The sequence below is a fragment of the Mustela nivalis genome, assembly GCF_964662115.1.
Source record: "Mustela nivalis genome assembly, chromosome: 18".
Classification (NCBI taxonomy): domain Eukaryota; kingdom Metazoa; phylum Chordata; class Mammalia; order Carnivora; family Mustelidae; genus Mustela; species Mustela nivalis.
In genome coordinates, this window is record NC_139037.1 from 6,778,577 (window position 1) to 6,791,830 (window position 13,254).

The following is a 13,254-nucleotide window of genomic DNA, read 5'->3' on the forward strand; positions in this document are numbered from 1 at the left end:
CTCACTCACCCCATTGGATCACTTGTCTGTTCTATCTTAGGAAACCTTATCATTCACATAAGGACGCATTCACCTTCCAGCCCTTGGGGGCCTTGGCCAGAACCCCTTGTTCTTGGTTTCAGGTGATGAGTTTCCCAAAGAGCCCCTTCCTGGCCCAGAGTCGCTTTGATGTCAGTGGAACTGTTGGTGGCCTCTGCCTGACCAGCCCTAGTGGACATCTCATAGCCATGAAGAATCTGTCAGAGAATATCGAGGTAGAAGTTGGGGGTGCTGTCAGAAGTCCATGTCACTTCTGTTTTCTTCTTCAACTTGGTTGGGACCAGAAGTTGATTAAAGAGGAGAATCATTAAGAATGGTCATTACGCTATGTGACACACTGTATTTTAACTTAAAACTATAAATGTATATCATTGTCAATCTTTGGGTGTACGATCGAAATGTTTCTTTAAATCTGTTGATTGGAATTTTAATCATCTTCATTATATAAACCATCCTTAAAAGGCAGCCTCTAAAATGCCAGATTTTCTTTAAAATTAAGCAAAAACATAAGCACACCATGGTGCAACAGGAGTTCAGATTCTTTTGAGATTTTAGTGAGTTTTTTAATCTTCCAGTTTCCTCACCAGTGACCACTAACAATGTTTAGGGATTCATCTTTCCTATGTCTTCTCAAAGCATTCGACTTAAGTTCTTATGCAAATAATTCTTTTCACACTACTAATCTGCCACTCTCTGTCACTCCGTGAAATGTATCTAAAATGGACCTTTACAAGCACAAGTACAATGAACATAAGCAGCTTTGGGATCAAATGTAAGTGTTGGTTGGTGAGCACACACCTCGGCTGGCAGGGGAGAGCTACCATGGGCTGGATTCTCTGGAAGCAGGTACTGAGGAAGAGCTTGGGGTGCTAGATGTTTGCTAGAAACAGTAAACAACCCTGGCTGTGAAGAGGGGGGAAAGACAGCAGAACTGGGCAGAAGAGGTCAGATTGCAATCCAGACCTCACAAAGACGCAGTCAAGCCAGAGGGAAGCGCTGTAGTAACTATTAGCTATTGGGCCTGTATTAATCAGCTTTTTATTTTTTTGTAACTTTTGATATTCTGATATCTTAAAAATCTTGCTGCTAAGAAAGAAACTGGCCCCTACTGAGGCCAGCCATCCTTTCAGATAGCAAAGGGCTTTCTTTGCCAGGGCACACCTTTCATATGCAGACTAACCAATCCCAAGTCCATACCCTCAACCAGCCCCTTTATCTGACTCTCACACACCAAGGCAACATTTCCTATCCTAAACCATCCTGAGTCCATGTTCCAAGTGACCAGAGACCATCCCTATAGTCCCAACACTGCCAAAATTATTCAAATGGGTTTACTCTGCCCTGCCTTGCTTTTCCCGTGGAGAACCCAGTAACAGCCCTGACCTGAGCGTTCCCCTGGGCCTGCTCCTGCCCCCTAACCAGGTATTTCTCCTCTGGCCCTGCATGGCATTGTGGTCTCCTCCTCTCAGGAAACGTAAGTAATAAATTCTTCTTTCAGTGGCATTGGCCCCTCCAGGTCATCACTCAGACATCTCCATAAATTTAAATCCCACAGGTACAAATGAAAAAAGTGTCCCAAAGCAGGTCAGTGTGTCAGAGCCTTGTACCTTCTTCTTGACCACTGGATACAGGTGGCCCCAGGGAGGGTGTGCCTCAGACAAGCTAGGTCTCTGCTGCCAGGGCTGACTCTTAAGGAACTGCCAGCTGGAGCCTGTCTGTTGGTCACACTCCCTGTGACTATGTAGCAGGTCCTTCCTGGAAGGGGAAGCAGGTTGGACCGTGCCCACGTCTAACACAGAAGGCCACCAGGAGTAAACAGTGCATGGTAGGCATCAATCAGTCTATTTTAAAAAGGGAACACAGAGCATCAGTTAATCTGGAAAGCTAATTAAATAGAGAGTGGTTAAGAGAACTTCTAATCTACAAGTAAAAGCAGAATAGTAACAGCTGCTAATTTTTTAGTCTTACTGTGTACCTGGCACTTGGCTAAGTATTTTGTATGTGATACCATTTTTAATACCATCAATGAATGTATGTGTTCTTTTCATGACAAGGAAACTGAGGCTCACAGGGGCTTGTTAATCGGCCAGATGTCCCAGGGCCCACATAGGACAGAGCTGAGATCCCAAAAGAGCTCTCTGCCTCTGGGGCCTGTGCTTCTAACGAACACTTTACTTGCTTGACACTGTCATCAACATGACCGCTAGTTCACAAAGCACCTTTGAGCAAACTAGAAGTCTCCCCTCTTTCTGTGCAGATGCAGCCCCAAACCATGGTACATAGCGTGGTAGGTTAATAGCAGCACCTCCAAGGATGTCCATATTCTCATCCCTGAGCCCATGGATTTACCACCTGACATGGCCAAATGGACTCTGCAGGTGTGATTAAGGATCTTGAGATAGATGATCCTGGATGACCTAGGCAGGCCCAATGTCATCATGGGTGCTCACAAGAGACAGACAGAGGAAGAGTTAACTACGGATGAGAAAAGGCTGATTTGATGACAAAAGCAAGAGGTTGGGTGATGTGAGGAGGGGCCATGAGCCAAAGGACATGGGCCCCTCCAGAAACTGGAAAAGGCAAGGAAGGGATTCTTCCCTAGAACATCCAGACAGCATAAGCCTGCCAACATCAGCCCCTATAAAACTGATTTTGGACTTCCGCCTCCAGAACTGTAAGATAGCAAATCAGTGGTGTTGTAAGCCACCAAGTTTGTGGTCATTACTTAAGCAGCCCCGGGAAACTGACAGAATGAGCACAGCACAGAGTGGATCTCAGTTCCCCAGGTGCTCCCCCTGCCCTGCTCTGTCCAGCAGCCCTGAAGATCACTGGCATTCTCAGCCCCGCACACCCCTGATTTGACAGTTTTTGATAACAGATCCTGCTGCCGAGGCTTTCGGAAGGACATGGTGAGCCAACTGTGTTAAACCTGACCAGTCCTGAAGCTTTGTGGGTGAACCTGACTTCAGATGGGGCAGCTTTGGGGATTCAACTGCACTGGAGACCTGATATCCCACTCATACTCAGCCTGAGCTATGGCTACCACCCCAATGAGACCAGCTATGACGCCAGAGCTCAACTTCCACCAGTGGCTACTGCAGGTATTCCAACAACTGGGCCAGCTTCTTGAGCTTCCTGGGGGATGGGGAGAGGGTGACCAACTTAAAACGTGAGAATCAGAAACTATAGAGAAAAAGCAAAATGATTTGTTATATTCAGTGCTGATATTTTTGATGTTATTATTACTGCTACTATTGTTGTCATTATGATTTTTTTGGGCAACATTAAGTGAGCACATACTACATGCCCTGAAGAAACTGACAAGCACTTATAGAACCAACCTCATAATCCTCATTACAGTCCTTGGGATAGGCACTAAGGACATTTCCTCTTGCCAGATAAGACAAGAGAGGTTAAGTAACCAATACAAACTCACACAGCCAAGAAGAGGCAGAGTGAGTATTTGAGCCCTTATCTATCTGACTTGGCAGGTGTGCTCTGCACACTGACCTGGGGAGTGCCTCCGCTCCTCTGCTCCCAAGTCTTGGTGGGGAAAGGGATTTCCTAGGACATCAGAGAGACCGTCAAGATCAGCTTCCCTTCCAGCTCACCTTTGTTCCTCTCTTCCATGCCATTAGCCCCAGGCACCATGAGGCTTCAGGTTGACCTGGATCCCTCTTTTTTGCAGATGGGCAGTCCACTTGGATCCTGAACCCAGAGGACCTGCATTTTGGAGAAGGTGTCTACTATCTGACCGTTGTCCCCGAGTCTGACCTGGAGCTGACCACTGGCAGGGACCTCACAGTTGGCATTACCACCTTCCTGTCCCACTGTGTGTTCTGGGATGAGGTCCATGGGACTTGGGACAACTCTGGGTGCCAGGTAAGGAAAGGACACAAAGGAGAAGATAGAGCAGCTTTTTTGGGTATGTCCAGCTCATATAGGGTCCCCTTTCACTGGCTCTGGTGGCCATTTTGCACCCCTCCAGCAATGTCTTTGTCTACGCTATTCCCTGTGCCCAGAATGCCCCTCCTCCCCAATCTAGTTAACTCCAACTTCAGATCCTGCCACAAGTGTCACTTCCTTGAGGAAAGTGTTACCCTGGCTAAGTCAGATTTCCCACTATAAGCTCTCCTGGTACAAACATCCACTCCTCCATAGCACTAAACACAGCACTATTCATTTCATATCTACTCAGGAGGCCACTGAGACCATGTCTGTTCCCTCAGTGAACTGGGAACCCTACAACTCAGGAACAGTGTGCTGTCATTGGGAACAAATGACCATTAAACAAATGGAAAAATAACTGGGAATCCCTGCTGACTCTGGGCTTCTGGGGAGCCAGGGTGTCCTCTCCAGGGAACCGAACTCAGAGCTGAGCCCTTTATTCTATGCCAGGTGCTATGTTCCATGCTTTACTTGTATTACCTCATGAGATCTCCACAATAATCTCTAAGATGGTATAGGTTCTACATTCTATAGGTGGTAAAACAAAGGCTCAGGAAAGTCAACACATTTACCCCAAATCCCTTGCCCAGCAGGTGGGAGAGTTGGGACTCAAACCCAAGTCTGTCTGTCTCCAGAGCTCTAGGCACTGTCTCACCAAGTCCCAGGATAGCATATGGCTCTATTAACTGCGATCAGATTACTATCTCAGGTCAGCTCAGCTCAGCTCTACCCATGACATGTCCAAACATTGGTTTAGAGGCCATCAGAGACCATCTCTGGGGCATTATTGTTCCTCTTACCCCTTCCTCAAATGCTGTTCTCTCCCCCGGGGACAACCTACCCTGCCCAGAAAACTCCTATTCACCCTTTGATCTCCCACTCTGATGCTACCTACTCAGAGTCTCCACACATCGGGGGTCTCCCTCTGCTGGACTTCCACAGCACTTCACACTGTCCCCAAGAACAGTAAGCTCTGCATCTAGCTGAAATTTATCACACATCTGTCTCCATCTACTAGATCATAAATACCTTCTTCCATTTATTCAAAAAATATTCACATGTGTGAGGCAGTAGCAATACAATGGTTAGAAAAATCAGTGAGCTTTCAGTCTGGCAGGGAGCATAGCCAAGAAGCAAATGGCATACAGGATCAAATGACAGTGATCACAAGTCGTGTAAGAAGCCAGGCCCCAGGGGCACCTGGGTGGCTCAGTGGGTTAAGCTGCTGCCTTTGGCTCAGGTCATGATCTCAGGGTCCTGGGATCGAGTCCTGCATCGGGCTCTCTGCTCAGCAGGGAGCCTGCTTCCCTCTCTCTCTCTGCTTGCCTCTCTGTCTACCTGTGATTTCTGTCAAATAAATAAATAAAATCTTAAAAAAAAAAAAGTGCTTTAAAAAATTAAAAAAAAAAAAAAAAAGAAGAAGAAGCCAGGCCCCAGGAGAGCTACAAAAGGGGATTCGCACCAAGCTCCTTTGGGGTTTGATTCTGCCACAGCTTCAGCTTCTTTGTCAACTCCTGCCCTGGCTTCTGTCCACCACTCAGAGCTCCCCAAGTGCCTATTAGTGCATTGGGCGCCTGGGTGGCTCAGTGGGTTAAGCCTCTGCCTTCGGCTCAGGTCATGATCTCAGGGTCCTGGGATTAAGTCCCGCATCCGGCTCTCTGCTCAGCAGAGAGCCTGCTTCCTCCTCTCTCTCTCTCTCTCTCTCTGCCTGTCTCTCTGCCTACTTCTGATCTGTGTCAAATAAATTAAAAATTTAAAAAAAAATAAAAATTAAAAAAATATTGTTAAAAAAAAAAAGACATGGGTGCATTAACATGTCCAAGAGACAGCATGTTCCCCACACTTGCAATAGAGGCCTTTGTACCTCATTAACAAGACACTGGATGTGCTGCAACCTTCCAGAGCCTTCACTCCCAGCAGCTGTCTGACGCCCACGCTGCTGGCCTGGGATGTCCTACAAGGCTGTCCTCGGAGACCTGATGTTCAGAAAGGGGGATGGTTCAGCAGCTGGGGCATGGGCTCTGCCATCAGACAGACTGGGTCTAATCACATTTCATCAATATCAGCCAGATGACCTTGAGTAAGTCACTGGACCTCTCTCAGCATTCCCATCTGAAAATGAGGATAAAAGGTGGCTACCACTTACAGTTGGGGCAGGGACTAGACGAGACAGGCAGAGAAAGTAGTTAGTGTGGTGCCTGGCCCACAGTTAAGTGCTCAGCATAAAGTGATTGCTATGTTGAACAATCTGAACATAGAGAAGACAAAACTACATATAAAATGGAAATCAGGGAAATAGTGAATGTGGGATTTGGGTGGTTGCTAGGAGGGGGAGGACAGACTGAAGGAGGACCATTTAGCCAGATGTAAGTTATTGGAACGTTTCTAGCTTTTGAATAGATTAGGGGGTTTTCAGGTCCTTATTATGTTATTGAAATATACACCTACTAATACTAGCATACATGAATATGGGAGCATGTCAAAGACCAAAAGTTATATGAATCCAACAATATGTATTTGATGCTCATACAGACAAAGATACGGATATGGATACAGATATAGATATAGATATATAAAGATCACTGAGGAACCATAAATAAGTAAATGGGATCATCAAGTTTGGGTGGAAAAGCAGCACCAAATTCTCTATAAACGGCCGAAGAAAGCTCCAAATCTATCGTCTATAGGACCTTCTCAGAGGGTAAAGGCAGAATTACTGCTTATATATTTTCTCAAAGATACTAAAGGTACCATTACTGTCACAAGAGAATGAGCAGATTAATTCCCAGTGTTCGAGAGACTCTCATGCTGGAAGGGTTGGGAAATCCCATAGGCAAACATGTGGGCATAAAATGCCTGGTCCCTGAGTTCACAGCACTGGACAGGACACAGGACTTTCATGTTTAGAAGAAGGAAAGTCCCTGGGGAACTGAGATGATCTGATTACCCCAGATTTCCTCTCAGCATCCAGCATGTTGCCTGACCTAGAATTAGCACTTGACATGTATATCTGTCCAGTGAGTAAGCATCAGGCAGAGAATATACTGGAGTGATACGTATCAAAGTTGTGATAATGGCTGCTCATGGAGAGTGGGCAAAGGGAACTTCAACTTCACCCATATTAGTTCTTTAAAAGGGTAGAGAAGACTGGCCCACTGAGAATGATGGGTATAAATTGCTCTAGATAACATTGCAGCATTTAAAAATTTTTAGTTAAATAAAAAAGCTCAAGGGAATCCTACAGCTGGTCTTCCCAGTGCCCCCTCACAGCAGCGTCCTCCTCCCCTGGGCTGGAGCATGCCAAAGATATGCTGGCATCCCCACCAGGGCCTCTTTGGGGTTGCAGGTAGGGCCACGGACCACCCACTCTCAGACACACTGCCTCTGCAACCACCTCACCTTCTTTGGAAGCACGTTCCTGGTGATGCCCAACGCCATTGACGTCTGCCAGACTGCCGAGCTCTTTGCCACCTTCGAGGACAACCCTGTGGTTGTGACCACCGTGAGCTGCCTCTGTGTGGCCTACGTGCTGGTGGTGATCTGGGCAAGGAGGAAGGATGCTCAGGATCAGGCCAAGGTGAGGCTGCATGACCTTAGGAAGGGGAGGGGAGGAAGAAGCAAGGTGTTCCCTTCAGAATCTCCAGGGATGGAGCCCAGGTGGGGAGCCAAAGGGCTAGCAGCAAACCCGTGTTGTCCCACGCAAGCCAGTTTGCCAGCCTTAAATGTAAAATGGCGTTTCTTATCAAACTGTCCGGACGATTCTGTTACTGATCCTTCATTGAGGTTTTACTATATGCCAGCGATTATCCCATTTAATGCTCCCCCACAGCTCTAAGAAGAAGGTACTGTGTTGAGAGTCCCCAAGACCCTCCTCAAGTTCAATGATTTGCTGGAAGGACTTACAGAATTCAGAAAAGCTGTTAAACTCATGATTATGGTTTATTACAGTGAACAATGCAGGTTATACTCAGCAAAGGGAAGGGTCCAGGAGAGATCCAGCAAGAGCTTCCAGCTGTACTCTCCCAGTGGGATTGTGTGGACATACTTCATTCTCCTAGCAATGGCGTGTGACAGGACAGACGAGCTGCCAACAGGGGAAACTCAGCTGCGCCCTGGTGCCCAGGGTTTAAGTGGGGGGTCAGTCATATACATTTGGACTGCTCATATGACTCAGTTTGGTTAAGCAAACCACTGACCATCACCACCACCATCCAGAGGTCAGACTGTTTCAGGATGACCCAAAGCCCTCACATTGTCAGCAGAGACTTATCATGCAGGATATTCTAAAGACATAGAGATTATCTTTTTGGAGCTGCCCAAGAGCCAGGGCTTTCTTTGAAATGTGGAGAGTTTGGACAGCCCAGGCCTTCTGAGACCCCCACTCCCATTTACTGCAGAGTAGAAGAGACCAAAAATCTTCCTACAGATTAAAAGAGACCAAAGACCAGAGAGGGCAAGTAACTGGTCCAAAGCCACCTCCTTGAAGCCAGAATTCAAACCCAGACCTACTTGATGATAAGACAGGTCTCAGAATAGAAGTGAGTTCAAACAGCAAATTGCCAACAACAAAATTCTGATTATTTTTCCAATATAGGCACCATGTCTGACATTTAGTAAGCCTTCAATAAAATGTTGTGTGTCTTGAGTAAGAGTGTACCTTGTGCTCATCAACAAATGCAAGGATGCACTCCCCAAAGCTCTGAAACATTCTCCATTTCCTACCCTCCCCCAACACAGCAACACCTACTAGGAAGTTAAGGTGGCACGAACCTTAGTAGTAGCTGCAACATTTATAATGCTGTCTTCGATCCACTCAAGGGATTAAACATTCATACTTTAAGTGCCTCACCTGTAGGCTGATTCCCAAAACGCAGACTCTGCCATGGAGTTGAGCATTCAGTGTTGCACAAAGTGCTTAGGATCAGCCCCTGGAAAGGGAGGGAAGGACACAAGATGAGCAGAGAGAGAATCTGAACTGGGAACTCCAGAGACGCCCTGAGTTGGGTTAAGATGCCCATGTCTTGATACACCCAGACACCACATCAATTTGCCATTGTGTGTCAGCCTCTCCAGGAGAGCAGGAGGTGGCTCTTGCATGCCTGAATCTGGCGGAACAACCCCTCCATTGGCAGGAGATCTGGGCGGCTCATCAATCTACAGAGTCTGGCTTTGTTTTGCTTTGCTGCTAAATCATCCTTATGTTCATTCCCTTTAGATTCCCTTGGAGTCCCAGTCTGGTCACCAATGTTAGAAATTCTCCATAAACAGAATTTGTGTCATTCACCAGATCAAATATTGAACAGAGTCTCAACTTAATGCCAAGTTCATTTCCAGTTTGACTATTTTGAGCTTTATTTAATATTAGATGCATTTTGTACTTTTTCAAAAAGCTTTTTATTTTACTTGTTCTCACCTAATGGAATGGATAAATAACATACATAATTTTGCTCTATCCCTTTGTCACGAAGACCAGTCCCCTCTTAACTGTCGTGCAGTGGATGAACCCCCTGAACAGGGCCCTCCTAATGCCATCCTTCTGTCCAGGTGAAGGTCACAGTGCTGGAGGACAATGATCCCTTTGCCCAGTACCACTACCTGGTGACAGTCTACACTGGACACCGGAGAGGGGCAGCTACTTCCTCCAAGGTACGTGACCATGCAAGTTGATCAGTATGTCCCACCTACAAAGCACTTGCTGGTCCACTGTTGAGTTGCCTTAGCACAGTGGATTTAGTGTTGCAAATTGTTTTTTTCATTTCTTTTTGTTTTTGTTTTGTTAAAGGAAAGAATCTTTTGCCAAACAAAACATCCCCTCCAAGTCCCAATATTTAAAAAGATAAAGGAGAATAGGTTAAGGAATAGTTGGGGTCTAGCACCGTGCCACCGGTCATCTCCCTTATCCCTACCAAAGAATAACTCAGTTAGTTGGTAACCTACATGCAAATCTGCTCACATATAAAGAACAGTCAGTAAACTGCTATCAATGAATAAAGAGGAAACAGAATTTTTAAGAGAGAAGGGAGAAAGGAAAGAAAGAAAATATGCGTACCGTTTGAAAGCAATGGGTCTTGAGTTACATTTTTCTAGGCAAACTGATTAGCAGGCATCTAGCTAAGAGGTCAGGCTGAGCCATCTATCCTTCAGCAGGATGACTAGAAGTAGTGAAGAAACTATTTCACTCGTTTATAAATTCTCTGAGGTTCTTGAGCATTTAGCTGTGGAACATATAGCAGGTTGTCTCTGTAACGTCTCACCATTGTTAGTTAAGTCTGGCCTGTGCCACATCACTCATCAGAATATACTGTCCTCTGCAGTAGTTTTCAAGTTTCCTTTACTAAAACTGAGGGCCTCGTGGAACACAGCTGGAGAACCACTGGCACTGTGTATACTAACCTGGAGAAAGCTCTATTTTTTTTTTTTTAATAACAGTAAGATTCATTAGAGTGGAGCATTTGTCTTTTTACTTTTTAAATCCTATTTTTATTTATGCATTTGTTTTACTTTCATTTTAAAAATTGTTTTATTTTGATTTATTGCTGTGTTTAGGGCCCTCAACCAGCTGTCTAACATAGAGTAAATGCTCAGTAACTACTTGTGGAATAACAATAGGAATTAATTTCATCCATCTAATGAAACATTCTTCTCATTTCCTTTAAACATTCAATAGTCCATCTTAATAGGAAAGGAGTGAAAACTTGCAACCCATAAGCCAATTCTTTTTCTGGAGAGTTGCAGTCACTTTTTAATCTCATATTGTCTTAGTATGGGTATCTGCCAGAGGCTAGGGATGCTGCAAAACATCCTATGGCGCACAAGAAAGCCCCCAGAGCAAGGGATTATTGGGTCCAGAATGTCTATTGTGGAGAAACCCTGTGGTGGAAACAGAGTGAAAACAAGGATTTGAGTGTGAGTAGTTGATTTGGCAGGGGGTGGTGTTGGATCCTAGACACCCCAGTAGAGGACTGAGAAGATGACAAGGAAGGGACAGAACCAGTGAAGGATGCCAACCCATTACCTATCTGGGCAGCTGCAGCTAATCCCACAATGGGACTATGGAAAATAGTAAACAGCATGGGCCTCAAAGTTATCTCCATTAATGGCTAAGGGAACTGGCTTATTTACCCACCAATCCCATGAGTTGTTGATGAAGGACAGCTCACAGCACCATTAATTCTCTGGCACTTCCAGTCTCCACTCTGAGCCCAAGAACCTCCAGGAAAGCAATGCAGCTGCTGGCAGCTGGACATGGGTGCAGGGATCACTGCAGCAGTGAGGCTGAGGGATGTGGGCCAAGCACAGGTGACAGAACTGCAACTCTTTGGCTCAGGAAATCAGGCATGTTCATCAGCATCACCTGGATAACTGCAGAAAAGCAGATTCCTGGGCCCTGTTCCCAGCACTTTTAGTTGGTAGGTCTGGAGTGGGGCCTAGAAATATGTATTTATGAAATAATGGGCTCTCATGCATTCATGTCTCAGTGCCAGGCACCCAGGCATGTTGGGAGACCCTGGGAATAGAATTGTTGGGGCAGGGGAACCAGTTCTTAAACTAGAGCCCTTATAAACAAACATGAAAGTTTAAAAAGGTTGCCGAGAAGTGTTTTCTAATTCATGCTGAAGACAAAAATGCAGGCAGTGTTATCCTAAATCTTCATATACCTGAAAAATAGCTCAGGCAGGTCCAAGATGGGAAGGGAGGAGAGAATGAAGGGGCCTTGCAAGGTTGGTTTTCACTGGGGTTTGGATCCTTCCAATGAAACACGGCCACCGGGGCTTGGTTATCATGTGGAATTGGCCATTCCTCGTCTCTGAATTTCAGGTGACTGTCACCCTATATGGCCTGGATGGAGAGAGTGAACCCCACCACCTGTCAGACCCTGACATCCCAGTTTTTGAGCGAGGAGGAGTGGATGTCTTCTTACTCTCCACCATGTTCCCCCTGGGGGAACTGAGGAGCCTGCGGCTGTGGCACGACAACTCAGGGGACCAGCCATCCTGGTAAGGGCACACCATGAGAACCCACTATGTGCCACACCAAGGCTGGGCATTGTGCATTTGCTGCCAGGCTAATCCTCACAACCCTCCTCAAACACACAGAATGGATCCCCATTTCACAGAAAGAGACACAAGGGGTTAGAGAGTCCCAACCACCCATGAGCCTCACCGCCTGGATCAGTAGCTAGGACAAGGCCTAGAGGTTGCAAGCCTGGGGTCCAGTACTAGCTCCACTCTTGACACATTTGCAGCACTGACCTTCATTTAGGCCCCAGTTCCCCATCTGTAAAATGGGGATAGATGCCCATTTTGAAGGTAAACTTGCCCAAGAAGAGGAGACTAAATGAGACATTGAGCTGGTTATTTAGTAGAAGAGGTGAGAACAACTGCCACTCTGAGCATTAAGCTAAGCCTTCCCGTTTCTGTGCCCTTTTCTCATTGGCTCCTCAAGGGCAAGTATTCTCATTCTTGTTTTACAGGTGGGAAAATTTAAACTTAGGCAAGATAAGTGACTTCCCCAAGGTCAGAGAGCCAGCAAACCCGGAGATGAGAATCCACCTGAGGATTATTTGGCTTGTGAGGCCAAAACTAGTGACCTAAATGAGTCGTTTCCAGCCTGACCACCCATCAGTGGCTTGCAACTTTAGAAAAACAGAGTACTTCTATTGATATCTTCAACTTACCTAAGGGATTAAACATTACTACTTTAAGTGCTATATGTTGGTTCCTGGGAAGCAGATCCTGAGATAGAGTTCAGGGTGCAGGGTACCTAGGACCAGCTCCTGGGAAGGGAGAGAAGGAAGCAGGATGAGCAGAGGGAGAAGAGCTTTGATGCAGCACAACAGCTTGGCTGACCTCCCTGGGGAGCTCTGGAGCATCCCGAGTTGGGTTGGGATGCCCAGGTCTTGATCACACCCAGGCACTGCACCCATCAGTCGTTGGATGTTGGCCTCCCCAGGAGGGTGTGAGATTCAACAGAGGTGTCTTCCTGGAAATGAGAAAATGCATATCTGGAGCTTTCAAGCATAGTCTCTATTACACAGTAAATACTCAGTAAACAGGGGCCCTTGATACCGCTGTTCTTTTTTTTTTTTTTTTAATCGCTATTCTTATCAGCCATAAGGCAACTGGGGAAATGGTGGCTCCTGCATCTGACATCCCAGCAGAGGCGAGATCATTCCATTTCTTCCCCAGGTCTCAAAGACCTAAATCAGGTTAGATGACACCCATGAAGTCCTGAGTCTAAACTAGATGGCTCACGCCCTGGGTGTGC

At 46.2% G+C, this 13,254-nt stretch overlaps 1 protein-coding gene and 1 long non-coding RNA gene across 2 annotated transcripts in view; one reads left to right on the top strand and one right to left on the bottom strand.

Annotated features, from left to right (window-relative positions):
* LOC309853213 overlaps positions 1–11,809 on the bottom strand; it is a 42,568-nt gene extending 30,759 nt beyond the window's left edge. Inside the window, exons 1-3 of the long non-coding RNA XR_014305577.1 lie at positions 11,114–11,809; positions 8,837–8,915; positions 7,387–7,579 (exon numbers count right to left, since the gene is read on the bottom strand). This is a non-coding gene — a long non-coding RNA (uncharacterized lncRNA). The remainder of the gene's footprint in view (positions 1–7,386; positions 7,580–8,836; positions 8,916–11,113) is intronic.
* Positions 1–13,254, top strand: part of LOC309853205 (polycystin-1-like protein 2) — a 160,645-nt gene that overhangs the window by 117,467 nt on the left and 29,924 nt on the right. The window contains exons 22-27 of the mRNA XM_082711039.1: positions 123–254; positions 2,918–3,140; positions 3,728–3,921; positions 7,334–7,564; positions 9,532–9,633; positions 11,806–11,984. Coding sequence (XP_082567165.1) covers positions 123–254; positions 2,918–3,140; positions 3,728–3,921; positions 7,334–7,564; positions 9,532–9,633; positions 11,806–11,984 — 1,061 coding nt within the window. The remainder of the gene's footprint in view (positions 1–122; positions 255–2,917; positions 3,141–3,727; positions 3,922–7,333; positions 7,565–9,531; positions 9,634–11,805; positions 11,985–13,254) is intronic.